We start from the raw sequence: 21,985 nt of genomic DNA, 5'->3' as shown, positions 1-21,985 counted from the left end.
ATATATAAGAATAATAATTATGAAATATGATTTTAGTGTTGCAATATAAAAGGTTGCAACAGTAGGTATGTCAAAAAAGTAATCTAAAAAAAGGAAAACAACAAACATGTATAAGAAAAAATATTTCAATATATAAGTGAAAAAAAACAACAATGTCAAATTATTCTCAATGAAAAAGATTGCTTCTGGAATAAAAATAAAAAAGATAGTAAAATAGTATCATTCTATACATAAAGAATTTTATAGTTTATTCTGGGTGCTAAACTCACATGACAAAATCTGAAATAACTTTAAAAGAACCAGAAACCTGTAAAATAAAATCCAAACTGCAAAAAAGGATCATACAGTTAATTCAAGTAAAATGGGAACTATGGAAATTGATGATGTGAAGTTTAAATTTAAATTCTCATCATTATGCAAATCCAACGTATTTTAGCATATTGTTATTGTGCTGGCTTGCGTTCCTTATTCCCAAATATCCTAATTTCAAACTAGCGGTGCCATCTATGCGCCGATACAAGAAACTTTTTATCCCTCATCGACTCACAGCGGCTCCACACGTCACAGGCGCTTTTAATACGCAACAAATCTTCTTTGCATCGTGATGCGGTAATGGCGGCAGTGTTTCAAATCAACTGATAAAGTACAATAATTTAAATAGCTAATATCAGTTTGTGCTGGGCTAGTCCTTAGGCAGTGAAAAGTGTAGTCAAGCTTTGGAAGACAAGCTTCTGCATCAGTTCCAGTGAAATCAAGCCTTCAAGAGATCGCCCCAGCCATCAACTGTGAGTCTTTCCTTATTTTTACCTTATGCAAGCTAGCCATTATACGCATCCCTACTTAACCTCATCTTTCAAAACTGAGCTATCTTCTTTTTACCCCCCCTGGTCGGGTTCCAGGTTATAAACGGAAGTAATCCTTTCCAGGCCCGACCAGTTATCGCTTTATAAACATAATTCGTAGAATAGAACGTACGGTCATTAAATAGACGTAGATTTGCATAAAGTTGTTGTGATTCTTGTCAAGCATGTACAGCAAACTAATTTTAGCACAGAGATCAAAAATTTTAAAACAGGACGCTTATCAAAGCATTTTAGAAAGTTTAATGCATTTTTAGATAATAGCGGCGTGTTTCTTATCGGGGGTAGGCTAGCTAGGAGAACTCGAATTTGAATCATCGTTTAACTCAACTTATCATTCAATGCATTCATCAGGAAAATCCTCATCCAGATTTACAAACATGGCAGTATTTGATTTTTCAAAATTACTGGATTTTATCAGTGAGGCGGGCTCAAGCATATCAAATTGTTATCGTTGTTTTCGTTTTAAATCAGTAGCACTTCAGCCAAAAATGGAATCCAAAATCACGGCTCCGCACAGTGGGCAAATATTGAAAATTAGCGGACATAAGCAACAAAGTTCCAATATCGATGCGTTTTTTTTTATATGACGTGTTATGACATTCCTGACAACTTTTACTCTTGTAAAATTTCTTCTAAAGTTGATAGTTTGTCTGAAAAAAAATAAATTCGGTTTTTTTTGTATAGAGCTGTTATACTCGGTAACATAAGGAAATGCTCACAATCAACATTTCCAGTATTGCTGACTTCAGCAATGCTCAGTATTGTAGTATATGTGTAGTATATCGAGGTGAAGCATAGCATTGAGGCGCCAGTCTCATTCCAAATTTCATACAAGTCACTCCTCTGTATTATATCTTATAATTTTATTTTAAATAAATTCCTTTTTTTATTTCATCGAATAACATTTGGTGGCAGCGTAAAAGGGATCCAATAAGCGGATCTCCGGTTCGTTTCCATCCGTACAAAAAATTTGTTATTGTGTTGTGTTACTGTGTTAAAAAAATAAAAAGAAAAGTGTGCTTCCTTTTACTTTTCTCTCCCCTTAAAAGAATACCTGTTATGTACGTTATGTTTACCCGGCTATACCCTAATTACGAAATATATATATACGCCGTAATATATACGTTTATTATATATATAATATATATATAATATATATATATATATACTATATTACATTATATACATATATATTGTAGTATATATCTTACATCCGTCGGTCATATCACCTCAGCAACTTTACTGTAATATTAACGGTTTAGAAGACTGCCAAATCGTTTATCCACGCAGCTACATTTGTGACATCATGAACATTTATTCATCCAGTACCCAGTTGTGAAAGTGAAATTCTGTCAAAAGTGGTTAAAACTCTACCAAAAAATTGTGAAACTAAAATACTAAAAGGGAACATTGATCTTTGGAAGTCATTAACAGACAACAAGTGGATATTTGTTCAATCCTCTTTAAGTAAATTATCTCTAGATTGTTATAACTCTGATGTAATTGTAATTAATATTTTAGGAACCGAAATTGTAAGTTTACCGGGCCATTGTACAGCGTATTGTAAAGAAACAAGAATATTGTGAATGTATCCCTGCCAGTTATTGTGTCTGACTTTAATATAATCAATGATACTTGCTGTAACTCTAGCAAGATGATAGAATATGTGTCTCCCGTGCCATTGAGAAATATTGATTTGGATAATTTAAAGGTTAATGACAAAATTACCCAATCACTTATAGAAAGTACAACCAAATTAATCAACCAACCCCATTTGATATCATACGGAACACACTATCCTGTCATCACTATATTACTTTTATGTATCTTTATTTGTTTAGTAACATTTGTTATTTTTAAGCAATTTAGAATTAGTAATTTCTGTTTTAAACAAAATTTTGAACCTGAGAACTGCAATGAAACATCCGATTCTGGTTACCATCATTCGGAACCTAATGTTGAATCTGCACCTATGCCTCGCCTCAGACAGATAGTTTAAATTATATTCATACAACATAAAGCTTAGGGGCTTAACCCCTAACTTTAATCTTACGCGGGGGGGGTTGTTATACCCGGTAACATAAGGAAATGCTCACAATCAACATTTCCAGTATTGCTGACTTCAGCAATACTGAGTATCGAGACGAAACATAGCATTGAGACGCCAGTCTCATTCCAAATTTCATACAAGTGACTCGTCTGTATTATATCTTATAATGTTATTTTAAATAAAATCCTTTTTTTAAAAATGGTTTTTTATTTCATCGAATAACAGTTCGAAGACTTATACTTCCGTAGTAGAAGAAAATTCCTAGGAGAAGTTGCAGCACTGATACTTAACAAAATTGAAAGACAACGGCAAAACGAATCTGGCAAAAGTGGTAGAATATCTTACCAGTAATCCAGAAACGCTATCTGAAGTACACGAGCGACTATTCAAAAAACAGAGCTTAAGTACTGTCTCTGAAGATAATTGTTTAGCTTTTTATGCATCACTTGCGCTCTCGAAATGGAAGTATTTAGCTCTTCAACAATTTCTGATAGAAGAAAACTTTGCTGCCTTTCCACTATATCCAAACCTCGTAAATTCCAAGAAAAGATGTTATCCACCACAAGAGAGTATGGAGATTACCGAAAAAGGAAATCAAATTAAATTGTAAGCGCTTTTGGAGCACACTGTGGAGAAGATTTTATTAGATGTGAATTCTGTGAATAGGTCTCAAAATGAAGAACTCAAGTTGACCTGGAAATGGGGGCTTGATGGTTCTTCGTCGCTGAGTAACTATAAACAGAAAACGTCTAACACAGCTACAGAGTTAGATGATTCATCACTAGTCATGATAAGCATTGTTCCTCTTCGGCTAGTGTCTGGCCCCTCATCTGGAAATGAAAATATAGTTTGGGAGAACCGCACACCTTCCCCAACTCTGTACTGTCGATCAGTGAAGTTCACTTTCACTTCGGAGACAGATTTTATAAAGTCTGAAGAGTCTGAGATGAAAAAACAAATTGATGAACGAATATCTACACAGTGTGGAAATATGATCGTATCACATGAAATTGCATATGACCAAGATTGATGGAAAAGTGGCCAATATTATTGCTCAAGTACCATCATATGCAACGTGTATGTACCATTTGCTTGGCAAAACCGAGCGAGTTGAATAATTTAGACACTTTGACTTCCAGACCACTTCGTGAAGGAATTTACAAACAAGGAATTTCTTCACTGCATATGAAGATTCATTGTATGGAATGTTTCTCCATATATCTTATAATCTGAATTTTCAACGATGGACTGCTCGAGGCGAACAAAAGGCTTTGAAACAAGCTAAAAAAATACCACGCAAGAAGAGTTTCGCGAGTAAACTGGAATGCTGATTGCTTTTTATGTTGTTTGTGTATTATATCTCTGTGTATCGTCTATTACAGTATTTTGTTCCCTTTTAAGGGTTTTGTCAATAAACAAAATATCATCCAAATTAACGGGAATTAACGAAAATCTGATTTTCAGATTTTCCGTTACCCTACAAGCCAAATCATCAGGCAAAAACATTGACTGTGAAAAGTTTAGAAGATACTGTAGAGAAACAGCTGATGTATGTATACCTGCAACACTATTTGTGGTACTCCATGCCAGTTAGTGTACATAAACTTCTAATGCACGGTGCATCTGTGACCACTTTGGTGTTTTGCCAATCGGTAAGTAAAAAATAAATAGAGTTGGATGTATATATCTGTTTCTAACAGTTTTTTTGCTGAATAATACGTGTATAATTATTTATAATTTGAGTTGATAATTTTGTGAAGTAATAGCGTTAAATGTTGTTTCTCTTTTCAGGTGAGTTATTTAAAATTGATACTATTTGTAATGCGCTGTTATACTTGTTAAGACAATTGTTTGTAATAAATATAATCACTTTTCAGAGCAACACAATTAAGTATATTATTTTACATAAAAAAAAGGTGTTTGAAAAATACATAACACATTATAAAACAACATTTTTGCAACAATGGAAAAGTTAAGATTTGAATTTATAGTGAAAACGAGTGAAGATCCAAAAACAAATATAATATGCATAACCTCAATTACCGACACTAACAAAAATATATTTTCAATCGTCACTTCAACCGGAAGACACATGATAAACTCTCAAATTTGACCGGACATTAAAATTATACATTTTAATGTCAAAAAGCCATTGAGTACTTATTCATTTTAGATACCTCATCAGAAAAAGCTTCGGAAGCCCGTAATAACGACATCTAAAACGTCAAGGAGAGGCACACTCGTAAAACCGGCAAACGAAGACATTCTCCATGGACTTCTAATAAGCTCTGATATCAGACATATCCTACATAAGGTCTAAAATAACGAAACAGGATCAGAATGGGTTGTTGCCTGAAGTAACTCAATTTTTACAGACTACCAAGCCTCCCTGTGACAGTGAGATTATGTAGGAAGAAAAATGCCTCGATCTGCTACGAGGCATTTTCTGAAAGTCTGAAAGTTTGCCGGACCCACATCTGGAACAAGAAATAGTGATCCGGGTCTAGATTATTCCCACAAAAGCTCATCAGGGCTGGGGATATGAGAAACAGTCCGTTTCAGGGCTAGAATTACTTTCCAATTTTCTATTGATCAAACGAACGATAACTTATACTATAATATACATATGTTGGATTATGTAGATAATAATTATTACCGACTTTCCCGTACAAATTCAAACTATTTCACCTATCATTAACAAAATTAGTATAACCAAAAACTTATTACGATATTTATTCAACAATAGATAAAGTGCAGGTAGTTAAAAAGTTTACAGCCTATCAGAGACAAACATTTCTTTGTTGACTCGTTTGTTATGCACTTAGCCGAGCGCACAACAAATGAGTCATAAATCACAATGCAAGTGCCACCGATAACATGCAAAAATAACTAAAATTCTACCAGAATTACTAGTTGTAAGTACCTATGTGCTATTAAATCTATATATTTAACTAAAAAGAAGGTGAAAACAGCCAAATGAGACAAAAAATATACTTTGACTTTATTTTAAATGGCAAAAAATTTCATACAATATATTGTTTTTTTACCGAATGATTACTCGCGCGGCTGCGGATGGCCGGCGCTGATTTATTTTTTCGTGGATAGAGAATGACCCTAACTATCATATACTCACGTCATACACCCAAAATATTTGTACAATTGAAGAAAAAAAATAAAACGATTCGCTCCATACAAAAAAAAACAAATTTTTTTTTAGACAAACTATCATCTACATCTACAATGTCATAACACATCATATAAAAAAAAATCGCATCGATATTGGAGCTTTGTTGCCTATGTCCGCTAATTTTCAATATTTGCCTACTGTGCGCCGGCGTGAAGTCTATTAAGACCCATTTGTATCGCGTTATTGGCACTTAAACCTTAACACATGAGGAGTTTTATACACTTCTGATTCAAGAGGAATCCATCCTCAATTCGAGACTACTGTGTCCATTGAAATAAAATTCTAATGATTTGTAAGTTCTTACACCGGGACATTTTTTAACATTAGCTCCACTTACCATACTACCAACAGTTACTATACAAACAAAAAAAATTACCTCCTTACCCGATGGGAACTAAATTAAAAATTCTTCAGCACCAAGATTTTTGGATAAGGTGGTTTTTAGATCACAACGTTTGAATACATGCGTGAGGTGAAGATAGGTCATGTCGTTATTATTAAAGATGAAAACACTCATACACTTAGATGGCGTTTCGGTCATATGACAGAATTATTTTATGGTCATGACAAAATACAGGATCCGCGTCTGTTCGTACTACCCTTACCCTTGTAAAATTATGTCTAATTCCTGATGAAAGGGATAGTAATATTTAAGTATCATTTATAATAAACTAAAGCAGCAGAAGTTTAATTTATAGTTATATATGGTTGTGCCACCTAATAACAATTATATGATATATGGCGATTTTTATCTCGTCGTGGTTGCGTTGCATATATCTACTCCGATAATGGGTCTATTAATATTGGAGCAAACGCACGCTTTCGGCACTTCTAAACTTTTTAAGTTCTAAGCATTATAACATTGAATTCGCACACACTTTGTTAGAAAACCGCATAACTTGGTCTCTAAACACCACCACCGCCAGTAATTTCGGGGGAACTGGGAGACTAATAAAATGAGTCTAACTACGCATTTGTTCAGGGTCATTGGGGATCAGGTTTTGTCCTTTGAGGAAATGATTACTATACTCACGCAAATAGAAGCTGTCATGAATACTCGACCTTTATGTCGGACTTTGTTTAGTGATCTGTCTGAGACGCTCGCACTCACGCCCGCACATTTTTTAAATCTTACACCGTTAAAATATTTGCCCGCTGCGAAAATTTATTTCAGTTTTTTGTTTCACGCTACGTTCTGGAAACGATGGAGAGCGGAGTAACTGTAATCGTTGCAGTCTCGCGATAAATGGAATATGCCCGCCAACGCAATTACTATTGGAACTATAGACGTACTTGAGAAATAAAATTAAAAATACAGTCCTTCCTTTGTTTTTTGTTTTAATGTGGCGAGGAAATTTTTATCTAATATTTAGTTAATCATTTTATGTCTTTGAGCTAATAGTGATAATAAAAATATTATTGTTTATTTTTAAGTTTGTCTTGGTTAGGATACATGTATCTTTACCAAACCGGCAACACCTTGTTGTTCAGTATATGCTATGTGCTATATAGTAATATTGTTGTAAATAATATAATCCAAAAGTTGTCAAATTTAAATAAAATGTAAAATAAGGAATTTGTGCGTCGGAACTTTTCACCCATCAACTTAACATGATAGCAGAGCTTGGTTACTGAATTATTAGTAAGATTTAAAGTATTTACTTCTAAGTGTGTAAAAGGATATAAGCCTAAAAATGGCGTATGCAAGAAGCAGTGAGATAGGTATACCGCTATGCGACGGTTTGGAATACTTCAATTGTAAAGTACGATTGCTGAAATTTCTGCAGTTTAAAAAGTGTAATGAAGTTGTTGAACGAAAAGTCCATGCTAATTATATCACAGCCGAGGAGGACTTTTAAAAAAATATAATGTTCTTATAAAAATATTTATTAATTACTACACCACTGGCAGCTTTAAAAACAAATCTATCGAAATATAAATTTTAATTTAATTGTCGTCAGAGAAACGCAAAGAATTTTGTCCAGCCTAGATTACTGTAAGGGTTATTACACACTGCTATATTAAAATGGGTACAAATTATTGTTCTATATATTACACGGTGATAAAGAAAATAGGATGAAAAAGATATTCAAACAACAAACTATATTTATGGCGCAATAACAAACAAGCAATTGGAATACATCCATGAATTTGAGTCTGCTTTTGATATTATGGCAAAATTCGATTGTATTTGAAAACTTCCATGTCATTGCAAATTGTATGCAGAAATGTCTTAGAAAATTTTTAAGCTAAAAAATTACTATTAATTTTATTTTTAGATGATTTTGAGAAGTTTGTGAATAAGATTAAACATAAACAGGTTGGTGCAACTGTGACTGAACAAAAAAAATTAAATTGCATTTTGAAACCATTACCATCAAGCTACAGTCATATCAGTGATTTAATTGATGTTTTACGGGAGAAAGACAGAACAGTTGACTATTAAAATAAATCAGTAGAAAAATCTAATTTCTCCTCTCCGCTCCATCAGCTAAACCGAGATCCACATGTACCTTTCATCTCCTGTAGCACCATTAAAGAGAGATGACAACGAAATTTGGGACGATATGAAATTTCCAAAACTTTCCAAAGTCGCAACGACAAACTTTCCCATCGTTGCCAATCGCGCGACAACATATACAACTCTCCCCCCCCCTAACCTTCTGAACTCCCACGGAAGTTCCTACATTAAAGAGTACCACGACCCTCCAGTCACCCCGATGTATCTATGTTCGATATTAATTAATGTGTTGGTGAAAAACCATGCGCCAAGACATATAAGATTACGTAAGACGTAATAATAATTGGATATCAATCCTGGATAACAATCCACTACATCGTACAAACAAAGCACCCATAATAACACCCACGCCTAATGAATTTTTTTTTATACATTTCGTAGGGCCGCTTCCGGAAACACATCATCATAATTTCAAGTTCATATTAGCTGTTCAAGATGACCTGACGAAATATATTCAGGGCTATCCCCTACAAACCTGCTCCGCAATCGTAACGCCCATAGCCCAAACGCTAAGCATTTGCTTTTTAATTACTGTAATGGGAATAGAATGTTTACATACTTAATCTATGATAGCTTTATCTACGTCAGTCAGTCATTCAGTTATCAATGCAACATGAAAGTATATAGTTTTTGTAATAATTGCTTAAAACAAATAAAAGTTGCTTGAATAATCGTTGTTTTCTAAACATTATATAGCGCAGTCGATTGTAACTGTAATTAAATTGCAAGGAGGAGCGGGTGAAAATTATAAAAAATGGAAACTGTTGCGGGTGAATGATACGATGTTATTGGTCGAGACGATGTATATTACAGATGATAATAGACTGACAATATGTACATAGAAATAATGATCTTATATACTAAATAACAATAGGAAAATGTAAGGTGGGGTAACACAGTTTAGACACAGCAGTGCTTAGCAGACAATATTGAATTTGTCTTACTAGACATTATTAAATGCAATTATTATTTTGATGTATCTAGGTGACTGTGTCCTATAGAAACAAAGGTTCGAAATCTACGCTACTGCTAGTGGGGCAATGGAAAAACTATCTGAAGATGGAAAGATCGCCCTTTTTCTGCAATGTATGGTAGAAGAAGCGCTCGAAATATATAAACTACTCAAAACAAAATAGGACCCACTACGAGTTATTTACAATATTGATAATTATGATACTTAGTAGTTAATGTTTAATGGATTCGAGTGTTTAAACATAACGTTGACATGTTTATGCATTCAAAGAATAGCAATTTGAATGTTATTCTTAAGTGGGTAGACAAAAAACTTAAGTGCTTAGAATTCAATTTATGCACAATTTCACAATCATTTGTGTTTCGAGTTTCGTCGCAAGCGTTAAAATTAACATTCATCTTGTTCAACTGTTGTGTTTAGTTCCGGTATTAATCTCGTTCGATATGCCTGGTTCTCGTCGTCATATGGACTTGGAAACCGCTACAAGGGCGGTTGTTTTGTTACAAGAGGGAGAATCACAGCGTCTTGGTGTTTCATGTCGGGCCATCCGAAATGTGTGGAATCGATTTGATGAGACTGGCAGTATCGCTAGGAGACACGGATCAGGAAGAAATCGAGTCACAACCACCCTGGAAGATCGGTATATTCGATTAATTGCACGTCGAGAGCGCACTGTTACCGCGCGCATCTTACAAAATCGGTTACGGCAAGCTACTGGTATACACGTAAGTGATCAAACCATTCTCAACAGACTGCATAAGCATGCACAATGAGCAAGACGTGTTATTCGACCTAAACTTACGAGGGCTCATCGTGAAGCTTAAATTTCGTACGTAAGCATCTAAATGCTTGCGTACGAAATTTAAGCTTCACGATGAGCTGGACCATGGACAAACCGGAACTCGTAAATAATTTGAAACAGATTTGGGAAAGAATACCTAATGAAAATGTAACCCATCTGATAGAGTGTTCCAGAATGACTTAGAGAGTGCTTACAGAGCAGAGAAGGTGCTACGCGTTATTAAACGCCATCGATTGACCCAATTTTAGGGATCAAACAATGTTCAAGAAAATTATACGTCGCTCTTTATTAGTGTAAATTTATCAAAAATATTAATATTGTGCATAATTTCGTCAAAATAAACAATTATTTCAAACCGTGCCTCCAAAATCGACCCAAACGCGTCGCACCGACCAATCACAGGCCACGACGCGCTGCCCGCGCTCGTAACCGTAAGGAATAAAGGGACGCCACAAAGAGAAAGTGAAAGCTACCATTGTGATACGTGTCTGATGTTTATGTTCTTTTGTTTTTAAACATTAATGTTAGAATATTTTAATCTGTATCGTAAAGTAAAAGTCTAATGCCCGTTTTCACCAACCAAGTCCGAACGTATCCTTAAGTAAGTATCCCTTAGATTAGAGAATACCTAAATCAGACACTTAAGTACAATCCGTTTTCACCACCTTAGGTGCGCCCTATTTAGGAGTTCCTTAAGTAAGTGACAGGTTTTTTTTAGTAGTGACTAAAAGTATCGATTAAGTGTTCCTTTTGTTGCGATTATATTACATTTATCTTAAAATGTATAGTTATTTTGATAGACTTTTGTATTACATGACTATATTGCATAATATAAGTCATTTTAATATCGTTTTCTACTGCCAGCAGCTAAAAATTATTACAATAACGTGTATTGGCTCTATGAACGCAATGCTTTTGCCGCTGTCAAACAGTTAACTTCACAAAAAGTTTTAAATTATTTTTATTTACATTTGCGTCGATCTTCATGTGGTGTTTTATTTAAGATTAATATTCAAAATCATTTGTAAACTAATTACCATGGCCGAGAAAAGGAAACGTAGTCAAAATTATAGTATTTATGAGAAAGATAGACTAGTAAAGCTATTGGCTTCTCACAAAGAAACAATTTTAAATAAAAGAACAGATGGTTCAACAAATGAAGCAAAAAATAAAGCTTGGATCGAAGTAACCAATGCTTATAACTCATCATCGACAATATATAGGTAAGTTGTTTTATTTTTCCTCATCCACTAGGTTGATTATCACATATAACTATTAAATACTAGTGCAATAACAAAATATTATTTTTCAGACCTAAAGATTCCTTAATGAAACTGTGGGATAAAATGAAGACAGAGAGTAAATTATATTATCAGTCCAATAGGTGCAATATAATTGCTACTGGAGGGGGCCCTTCCGAGGTAAAGGTCGATCCTATCATGGAGCAAGTTTGTGGCTTACTCGGTCGGGGGTGTACTGGCATTTTGAGTGTACAAGATAGTGATTTTGAAATTATACATAGTGTTGAATATAGTGAAGACATTCCTGCAAAAAAAAATAGTACTAGATGTATTAAATGTAGAAATAGAAGAGAAGATGGAGAACACTGAAGAATGTACCAAAGAAAATGTAGATCCAGAAGCTAATAGGGTAATGATTAAAACCTGTTTTCTTTTTAAAAAATACTATGTAAAAGTACACAAATTGTGAATGAGTCTTATCTTCACATTTTTACTGTGCTCATATAGTTGCAATATAATAATATAACAGTTTCTTGTATTATATTAAAACCTTTACAATATTGTTATATTTTACTTTCAGAAGGATGTCCCAAGTACACCCTTATGGTCCAGAAGACGACCCCAGCTATTGCATACAAATGAACGGACTGAAGCTATGTCATCATTATGTAATAGCTACACCAGTATAAATAAAAAAAAGGAATCTATAGAGGATCTAAAAAGGCAATTACTGGAAGATGAAATCCAATTTAAAAGGAAATTGTATGAATTACAATTGCAATCAGCAGCAAAGGAAGTTGAAATTAAAAACGAAGTTTTAAGTCAATTAAAAGGTATTTTATTAATATTATATCCAGATTAATTATTAACAGTTATCTTATGTTACTAAAATATTGAGTTATTAAATTTCTTTGAAACCCATAACTGGGGTCATTGCCTGTAATAGGTGCTCTGGGTATTTGGCCATTTCGAATCAACTCATCTAACTCTGGAATATATACATCTTGGTTGGGCTCCTGCTCTTTTCTTAATATGCATATGTTGTGCAATATGCAACATGCCAGGATAACATCAATTGCTGTAGTCAATTTTAGACGAATCCCTACAGCTAAAACTGAAAATCGCCTTTTTAATACCCCATACTGACGTTCAACAATGTTCCTTGTCTTTATACGGGCTTCATTATAGTACTGTTCTCCACGGGTTGATGGATTTAACTATGGAGTTAAGAGATGACTCTGAAATGACATATTTACACAAGAATATAGGTAATAAGGAATATTATAGTAACTGAAATTAATTTTATTTACATTTTCCAGGTGGCCCCTCAAATTTGCAAACACTGTATGGGTTACCAAAGCAGCATTAAATATTGTAAATAAAAAGATTTTATTTATAATGACTGTTTTATTTATATTTAAGTAAGTGCCGCATAATGCCAATAGTGTTTTATTTTACCTTCAAAGGATAACCACTGTCTCCCAACAGATAAGCCGCTCCATATTTACCACTCTCAAATTGACTGTACCGTCTGCTATTCTGATATATAGTGGAATCGTGTGTTGAACCTGGCCAACGGGCAACTACATCCAATATCAACAAAATTGGCATCGCTGATTGTCTGCACATTTATTGACATGTACGATTTTCTATTGCGAAATAGCTCTGCATCTTCACCTCCTAGTTTTAATAATAAAATCAATTATGGTAGTTTGTAGGTAAATAAACATCACAACTGTTAAAACAATTTTTTCTTTAAATACCTGGCGATTGAATTTTTATGTGAGTACAGTCTATGCAACCCAGTACGTTGGGAAATCGTGCCACTTTATAAAACTGTCCTTTTACAGTAGATATATCTTCTTCGCACTCTGGAAAATGTATGAATTCGTTTCGGAGAGATACTATTGCATTTGCAACACAATGCGACTACAAATAGCAACGCTAATTCCATCTAGATCACCCACAGTTAATAAAAAATTGCCGGTTGCAAAGTATCTCAATGTGCACAAAAGTTGATTTATTTCTGAAATGGCACTGATCTATTTCTGAAACGATAATATACAGAGTTAGTTTTGACTAATCATGTAGTATGTACATTATGTGGAGAAATTTCTCAATAAAGCATGTTCGTTAAGAAAATATTATTAAATAAAAAGTATTAGTTTACTCACCTATCATCTTTAAATTCTAATTTCTTCTCGATTTTCTCCACTAAAAATAAAACAGTCTGTTTAGATAACCTATATCTCATGAAGAAATCTATATCATCATATTTATTAAAGTTATTTTGTCGTTCGCGGTAAACACGTGGTCTTCTAAACAATCTGTGGTTAAATAGCATATCTACCGTTTCAATCTCTTCCAAACTCTCTAAATATTCCCACACAGAACTCTGCATTTCGTAAAAGATTATTAACACGCAAGATTTGGTTAGAAATCACTAAATAACTGTCACCTAAGAGTTAGGGAGTGAAATATCGAGCTCCTAAAATATAACGGATCCCTAAGGACTTAGGAGTTACCTAAAGGTTGGTGAAAACGAATTTCATACTAGCGGACCCCTAAACTGACGTTATGTGGCCCCTAAACTTAGGTAGACGTTGGTGAAAACGGGCATACGACTTCCAACCTACTCTGTACAACTTTTATATGTTCTCTGTTGTTATACAGTGCAACCTTAATATAACGTACCTCAATATAACCACTTCCTTGATTTAACAAATTCTTCGTAATCCCCTTGAGTTGTCCATAAGAGTCAATATAAAATATACCTTTACATTGCGAACATTCTTTGCGAACAACATCTTTTAACTAATTTTCAACTATCAAGAAAAAGTATTCATACCTCTAATTAACGAATTTTATCAACCCAAAACCTTTATATAAAGTTCCTACCAATAATATAACTCTTAATCTTATCTTTATCTTTAATCTTATAATGTGATTCATGTCTCAACATGTTTCGACACGCTTTTGTTCGTAAAGTAAACATTGTTGTTTGATGGAAAGTAATGTAAACACTTCTGCTCGTCACTATTGTTAAAGATTTAAGTTAAAATGGCTCAGAAACGTTAAAGAAACGTTAAACGTAAAACCTTATCGGTCGCAGAAAAGCGAAACATCATTAATTATATTGACCAAAATCCTATGACGATAAAATTAGACATAGCTAATAAGTTCGTGATTCCCGCAAGTACATTGGCTACAATTTTAAAATTTAAAAGATAAGTTTTCAAGAGATTACAATAAGAAAGTGGTTTGAATGTTCAAAGACGTAGAGGAATGTGTGTTAAAGTGGTTATAACAGTGCCGAGACAAAAAATCCCAATCGGAGGCCCTATTCTTCAGGAAAAGGCTCAGCGGTTTGCAGTAGAATTGGGACATGAAGGGTTCCGTGCCAGCAACGGGTGGCTTCAAAAATTCAAAAAACGAAACAAAATTGTTTTTTGAAAAATATGCGGTGAAAGTGGTAGTGTTAAAGAACAAGTATGTGTTGATTGGAAAGACAAACTGGCAGAGCTGACCACCGGATACGATCCCGAAAACATCTTTAACGCCGATGAAACTGGACTATTCTATAAATATTTACCTGACAAAACCTTATCATCCAAAAGCGATAAATGCAATGGTGGAAAAAACAGCAAACTTCGCTTAACAGTACTGCTGGGAACAAATTGTACTGGGACTTACAAACTTAAGCCACTCATCATCGGATAATATCAAAAACCGCGATGTTTTAAAAATGTCAAAAATCTGCCAACAGATTACACGTCCAACCATACGGCTTGGATGACCAGTGATGCTTTTTGCAATTGGCTTAAAAGTCTGGATAAAGAGATGAAGAAAAAAACAAGAAAATTCTAATGTTCATCGATAATTGTACTGCACACGGAGAAATACCTAACCAGAAAAATATAAAAATAAAGTACTTACCTCCAAATACCACTTCAAAACTACAACCACTGGATCAGGGCATCATCCAAAGCTTCAAAATGCATTATAGGAAGGATGTTATCAGACGATTTCTTGCTGATGTTGAACGTCAAACACCAACTACAATTGACGTTTTACAAGCCATGTGGATAATCGCCAAAGCTTGGAATCTAGTCACTGAAAAGACCATTGCAAACTGCTTCAAGAAAAGTGGGCTTAAAGTAACATGCGAAGATGAGGAGGATGATTTACCAGTCGCAAAACTTGCTAGGACCAGACAAAGAGTTCAAGAAGAAATACACCTTCAAGAGACTGAGTTCGAAGACTTCGTTACCTTTGATAATGATTTAGCCAGTTACTAATGCAGAAGCGGATGAAGATGAGGAAGAAGAGGGTGAAATTAATGAGCATAACTTCACAATAAAAGATGCGTATAATGCTTTGAATATAATAAAATCTGTGTCTCAAAAAGGGAGGTTTGAGTGACGATGTAGTAAAATCCATCACGAAATTAGATTGCGCTTTGGATGTGATAACTCTTACCGGTGGTAAAAGGACAACTATTAATGACTTTTTTTCTAATCAAGATAAGCAAAATTGAGATTAAGCTACTATAACCACATTGTTAATTCTTTTTGATTATTAATGTAAGAAAAAAATTTATTACCTACCTAATTGTTTTTAAATACATAGCAAATACATATAGTAATTTGATAAAAATGTGTTATCATTTATTAGTAGAAGTTGTTCGCTATAACCAGATAAGTACGTAATGTTGAGGTGAATAAAACTATTCTTTTACCTCTTTATAACGAATTTTAGACCAACCTAAACTCAATATAACAAACCTCAGTTCCACCAATTACTTGATATTACGAATATTTTCTTGTTCCCCTCCGATTTGTTATATCGAGGTTGCACTGTATTATCTGTGATTTTTCACCTTTTCGACCTTTCTTCTTCCGGTTTGTTTGTCAATTAGAGATGTCATCTTTTGTTCCCATAAGTTTTTAAATACATAAGTATCAAGTAAATTATTTTACAATTGTCATCAATTAAATTTCTTTCAAAATAGCCCAAGAGTTTAACTGGAAAGTTAGCCGAGTTAAAATATATAATAATTTTGAATTTAACAAATCGAAAACGAAATACAAAAATGTACTTGAGAAGTTCGATTTGTTCTGTACGCTTATGCCAAATTATAGCATGTAAGGCTGCAGAAGTGGCAGCAGACAACAAGAAAGAAATAAACAAAATACAAAGTGTTGCTGTCAAGTAATGCAATCAGCGTCCGCCAGCAAGCCTCGGTAAAACAGACTACAACGCCATCTAGTTCTTTTTTTTTTTTTTATCATAATTATTAAGTACGATAACGACAACAATATTTTTATAATCAATTAATTTGATTTGTGCCTATACCGCTGTGGGGTCTGCTTAGGTTGCTGAATATTGTTGTTAACGAATCCGACTACAAGTTCCAATAAAAAAATTGCAACTTTTCTATATGTTGTTTTCTCACAGGACAAATGTGACAAAAGAAATGATCCTGCCCCACCCGCCCTATTATATTGTCCAGACCTTGCTCCATCCGACCACCACATTTTCGCTTCTATGGGCCACGCTTTGTCTGAGCAGCGCTTCGTCAATTTTCAAGAATATAATATATTATATTTAATATAGAATAGAATATTCATATAATGGTTCAGTTATAGAGACATTAGGTGAAGTAAAAATGGAATGTGAAATCAATGGAAATACATATACAAAACATAGAATTCCAGATACGAGGGGCGGCTGATAAGTTCGTGGCCTAAGGCACTTAACGATGTCTAATCATCTCGCAAATGATAGTACTGATAGAGGAAATCATTGTTATAATTAGAGGGTCTTTTTCATTTTTGTTCATAAACACTTTACCTGTAAAACAAGCAACAACACCATGTCAACAGAAACTGGAATTTCGCGCAATTTGGAGCAACGCGCTGTGATTAAGTTCCTCGTTAAAAAAGGAAAAACACCCGACGAAATTTTTGCACGCACGTTCATACATGATGGTTAAAAAATGGGCTTGGTTAATTCAACAAGGCAGTGTGACTTACCTATTTATTTTAGAAAATGGAAACAATTTAGTGCGCGGGCGACCGCAGAAAACAAAAGTTCTTGTTCCTGTGTCGCGCTCGGCGGCAAATTGCTCACTGCGCGACTATTGAATAGTATTGCAAAAGAAATCAATAAATTAAAAGACAATTTAACTCAGAAACAGACCAATCAGTTTCTTCCATTTACTGTCCGTCAATTAATGTTAAAATTGAAAAATACTGGTACTGATATTGATGAAGAATTTGTGAAGAGGACGGCTACAGAATTTTATAAAACAAGCCGTGAATATCTGGACCAGTGGACTTACTTTCTTACCAAAGAAATGGAGATATTTTATTGGGCAGATTTAAAAAAGGTCCCTACATGGGAAGACATTCAAAAATCTCTGGATGTATTAATTGAAAAACAATATATTGATTGTAATAAGGATACTGAAGTTTTTGACGAATTTTTATTAATTTCTAATTACATTACATCGCAAAAAGTGACTGAATGGAAAAATTTAAATGTTTCCACGGAAACCCGTTGGGTGGAACTATTCAAACACTTTCGCGCCAATAATCTTCAGCATGAAAACTTTTCGATTTTAATTGAATATATTTTATGTTTGCCTGCTACAAATGCTCCAGTAGAAAGAGTATTTTCGATTATGAACAAATTGTGGACATCTGAAAAAACCCAGTTAGAAATTTCAGTTCTAAAGGCGATGTTGATAATTAAGGTGAATATAAAAAAAACGTGCCAAGAGTTTTATTCTTACTTGAAATCGTCTCCAGCTATATTAAAACAAATTTGTTCCGCTGATAAATATAAACATAATTAAACATTTTGGGTACCTATATTTTGTGATTCGTAACTTTTAACCAACTTTTTCTGAATAAATAACTTTAAAAAGTGTTTTTTTTTCATTGACAACCTATTATTTGATCGAAATAAACCGATGTCCCGTTTTGAGTCAAACAATAAATGGTCACGTTAGACTATTCACGTAAGTAAAATTATATGTGCTAACGTTGTAAGTAATAATATTGATATTAAATTTTTTACAACTTATTATTTATTTTTTATTGTTTTAATTAGTTTATTTACTACATTTCTAGGAAAGCGACGTCTGAACTGTGGAAAATGAATAAACAAGACGCACAAATAGTTTCATGGTTGGAAGAGATGTCGGATTTAGAAGAAAATGGTGCACAAAGTTTATTCGAAAATGTATCTGAAAGTGAACATAGTGATCATAATACTGACACAGAACAATCGGCAGCAGGGTCTGACAATGATGAGCCATCAATCGCGATGAGCTGCAAGAGTGTCTATATACAAAGAAAAAGATGGAAGTAAATGGCTACAACAACCTCCTTCAAGGCCTAATATTAGAACAAGGCAAGAAAATATTGTCATAAATCCCCCGAAGTACAAGGTGAAATATTCGTTTCGACGATGTGCAAACCAGAGCAGAACGCGCTAAAATTGATAACATTGCAGAAATGAGGAATATATTTGAAGCTTTTGTCACTAACTGTCAGAAACATATCAGATTAGAGAAAATGGCATAATCCGGTGCTGCTATGAAACCCGAAATCATAACATATTACAATGCAACCAAAGGTGGATTTAACGTAGTTGATCAAATGAAAGAGGAATATTCCGTGGCCGTGATGTGACCGTGATAGGCCGTGACGCGCAGGTGGCCGATGAGGTTATTTTTCTCAATCATAAATATTACCGGCATAAATAGCCAAACAATATACAGATAAAATACAAAACACTTATTAGTACGACGAACCTTCTTGAAAAAAAGCTCTTGATATGACCAGACCACACATAATCAGAAGATCTAACGTAAATACTTTACAGAAACAACTGAGGAACCAAATCTCCCGATTTGTGCCATCTGAACATCAAGATATACCTTCAGGTAGACAAGGTGTATGCCCAAAAAAAGGTGCAATAGATGTGCAAAGTTACTGTGCAACGAACATTGTATGTACATGTGCCAGGACTGTTTTGCTGAAATGCATATTGCAGATAATGAAAACGTTTAATTTTATTAAAGAGTTAGATTTTTCTTTTTTTTATGTAAGCTAAGACAAAGACTTTAAAATTCAATAATGTTTACTTAAGATTTTCTATTATTAAATGTAAAACTATAATAAATGTTATTTTTTCTAATAGTTTATGGTTTATTTTATCCCCTAAAAATAATTACAAACTGATTCATCTATTATATTGAACAAAAAATCATGTTAAGTATGGGCGGCAAAATGCTTCCCACGCGAGCACTCGCGTTCGAAGGAAAAGCGCGACTACTCTAGGGTTAAAACCATTGTGTGAAACAAGATGGTCGAGCAGAATAAATGCTATCAAGCCGCTGTTTACAAATTTGCCATAAATTTGTGTTGTATTATTATGGTATAACATATGATCAGAAGACAAAATATGACGCTAAAGATCTAGCAGAAAAAATATGCTCCTTTCCATTAATTTGTTCACTAAATATATGGCATATAATATTGACAAAAGTAAATTTAGTGAATGAAATTCTACAGATAAAAATTAAGAAACGACGCAAATTTTGAAGAAATTGTAAATGATGCCATGAAAATTGCTGAAAACATAGATGTCGAGGCTGAATTCGAAACTTCCAGATCTAGACCGCTAAGACATCGTAAGACTCCAAAGAGTTTTGATTATGAAAATCAAGACCATATTGTAAATGATACGAAAACCGCTTATAATTTTTTTTTATTTATTCGATGAAGTTTTATCCTCCGTAGACGAAAGATTTTATTTATTAAATAATCACAATGACGTGTTTATTTTTGGTATAAACTATGTGATAACCAAGATCAAAATCTGGTTGCAATTCCACTAGATTAGAGTCGGCAAAAGAAACTATACGAAATGAAGCAATATCAGTGAATAAAGCGTCACAGTCTTCAAATACCCAATAGCACCCTGAAGAAACGGTACAGGTTAGCAAATAGTAATATTAATTAAAATCGTCTTCCGCTGCTTGGTTGAAAACTACTAGTGAACAAGAACAGATACTTCTTATCCATATACTTGATATTTTTAATTCGTTTGAAATTCGTAAAATATGGTATTGAAAATAGATTTAATGCTGAATACAAAATTGCTGGGAATGATTGGGCTTAAGAACAGATACCCTGTGCTCAGTATTAGAAAGCCCATAACGACCGTATTAATGGAATTCTGTACTAAGTGTTAATAAGACTAAAGTCACTCGTTTCATCAATAATCTTGAATCTGTAATGGCAAAATTTTATTTTGATCAACATAACATATTCAACGTGGACGAGACAGAATTTACTACAGACTATATAGGAGCCAGACAATATTATTGCTCTCAAAGAACGGAAGCGTGTTGGTGCAGCTACTTCATGCGAGAAGGGTAAAAATATTATAGCAATTTGTGCTATAAGAGATGCAGGCATTTATGTGTCTCCATTATTTATTTTTCCTCGACAAAGACAGTCTCCACAGTTGAAACGTAATGGGCCATTGCCCAAAAATTCAACAAAATTTAAATATTCCGGTAGATTTATGGAACATTATTATTGTTAATTTATCACTTTAACTATTAAATCAATTCTGAAACTAAACGTCAGTGGGAATTAACAATACCAAATAGCAATGCGACAGATAAGCTACATACCTTTAGTCAATTTAAGGAGTTCATAGGAACTCGCTATTGAGCTTTATTGAAAGTAAACATGTAAATAAGTCTCAATTTAGTAATACGTTTAGTATTTCATGTAATGACTAATGTAAATTGTCACTTTTGTATTGAAAGCCACAAAATAAGTACCTGCAAAAAGTTTGCAAAGGGAAATTGTGACACGCGTCGTAATTTTATGCAGTCTTCCGGTTTATGTTTTAATTGTTTAGGAGCTAATCATTCAGCCAAGTATTATATAATTAAAAAGAATTGTTGTATTTATAAACGACATTATTATTCATTGTTACATCCTAAAAATACATGAAATATATGAATCTCTGAGGCCATTGGGGCCAAGGTTAATTAAGAGTGGATACAATTAAACCGACATCATCATACACATCATGTAAAAATCATGATACTGAAAAGATATGTTAAAAAGAATTAAGAAGTTCAGGGCAAGAAGCTGACCATATGCAACTTACTCCAAATTATGCTAATAGAACAGTATTCAATGCTGATCAAGAAAACGCATTGGAGTATTTAATTAGCTGTTCTAAAATGTATTACGGTATAGATAAAATTGCATGCAGAAATGCAGCAAACTCGCATACGAAATGGATGTTTATA

The 21,985-nt window shown here is 33.8% G+C and overlaps 2 protein-coding genes and 1 pseudogene across 2 annotated transcripts; 2 read left to right on the top strand and 1 right to left on the bottom strand.

The window, feature by feature from the left end:
* Positions 1 to 11,409: 11,409 nt before the first annotated feature.
* On the top strand, positions 11,410 to 12,499 carry LOC131849040 (uncharacterized). The gene is made up of 4 exons (XM_059199025.1): positions 11,410 to 11,619; positions 11,709 to 11,896; positions 11,979 to 12,046; positions 12,218 to 12,499. Exons 1-4 carry the CDS (start codon positions 11,435 to 11,437, stop codon positions 12,497 to 12,499), a joined length of 723 nt encoding a protein of 240 aa, XP_059055008.1. The 5' UTR covers positions 11,410 to 11,434.
* An 88-nt stretch (positions 12,500 to 12,587) lies between these two features.
* Positions 12,588 to 14,213, bottom strand: LOC131849063 (putative nuclease HARBI1; annotated as a pseudogene).
* A 1,290-nt stretch (positions 14,214 to 15,503) lies between these two features.
* On the top strand, positions 15,504 to 15,935 carry LOC131849039 (tigger transposable element-derived protein 6-like). The gene has a single exon (XM_059199024.1). The coding sequence runs from the start codon at positions 15,504 to 15,506 to the stop codon at positions 15,933 to 15,935; it is 432 nt and encodes a 143-aa protein (XP_059055007.1).
* The last annotated feature ends 6,050 nt before the right edge of the window (positions 15,936 to 21,985 follow it).

This window comes from Achroia grisella, unplaced genomic scaffold (genome assembly GCF_030625045.1).
Source record: "Achroia grisella isolate CSIRO2021 unplaced genomic scaffold, CSIRO_AGI_Agris_v1 utg628, whole genome shotgun sequence".
In the NCBI taxonomy this organism is placed as follows: domain Eukaryota; kingdom Metazoa; phylum Arthropoda; class Insecta; order Lepidoptera; family Pyralidae; genus Achroia; species Achroia grisella.
The sequence above is the reverse complement of the archived record's forward strand: the minus strand, read 5'-3'. Positions and strand labels throughout refer to the sequence as shown.

Coding starts and splice junctions, on each gene's coding strand:
- LOC131849039 (XM_059199024.1), top strand. CDS start 15,504: ATGTTCATCGATAATTGTACTGCACACGGAGAAATACCTAACCAGAAA.
- LOC131849040 (XM_059199025.1), top strand. CDS start 11,435: ATGGCCGAGAAAAGGAAACGTAGTCAAAATTATAGTATTTATGAGAAA. Junction 11,620..11,708: donor TCATCATCGACAATATATAG/GTAAGTTGTTTT, acceptor ATTATTTTTCAG/ACCTAAAGATTCCTTAATGA. Junction 12,047..12,217: donor TAGATCCAGAAGCTAATAGG/GTAATGATTAAA, acceptor TTTTACTTTCAG/AAGGATGTCCCAAGTACACC.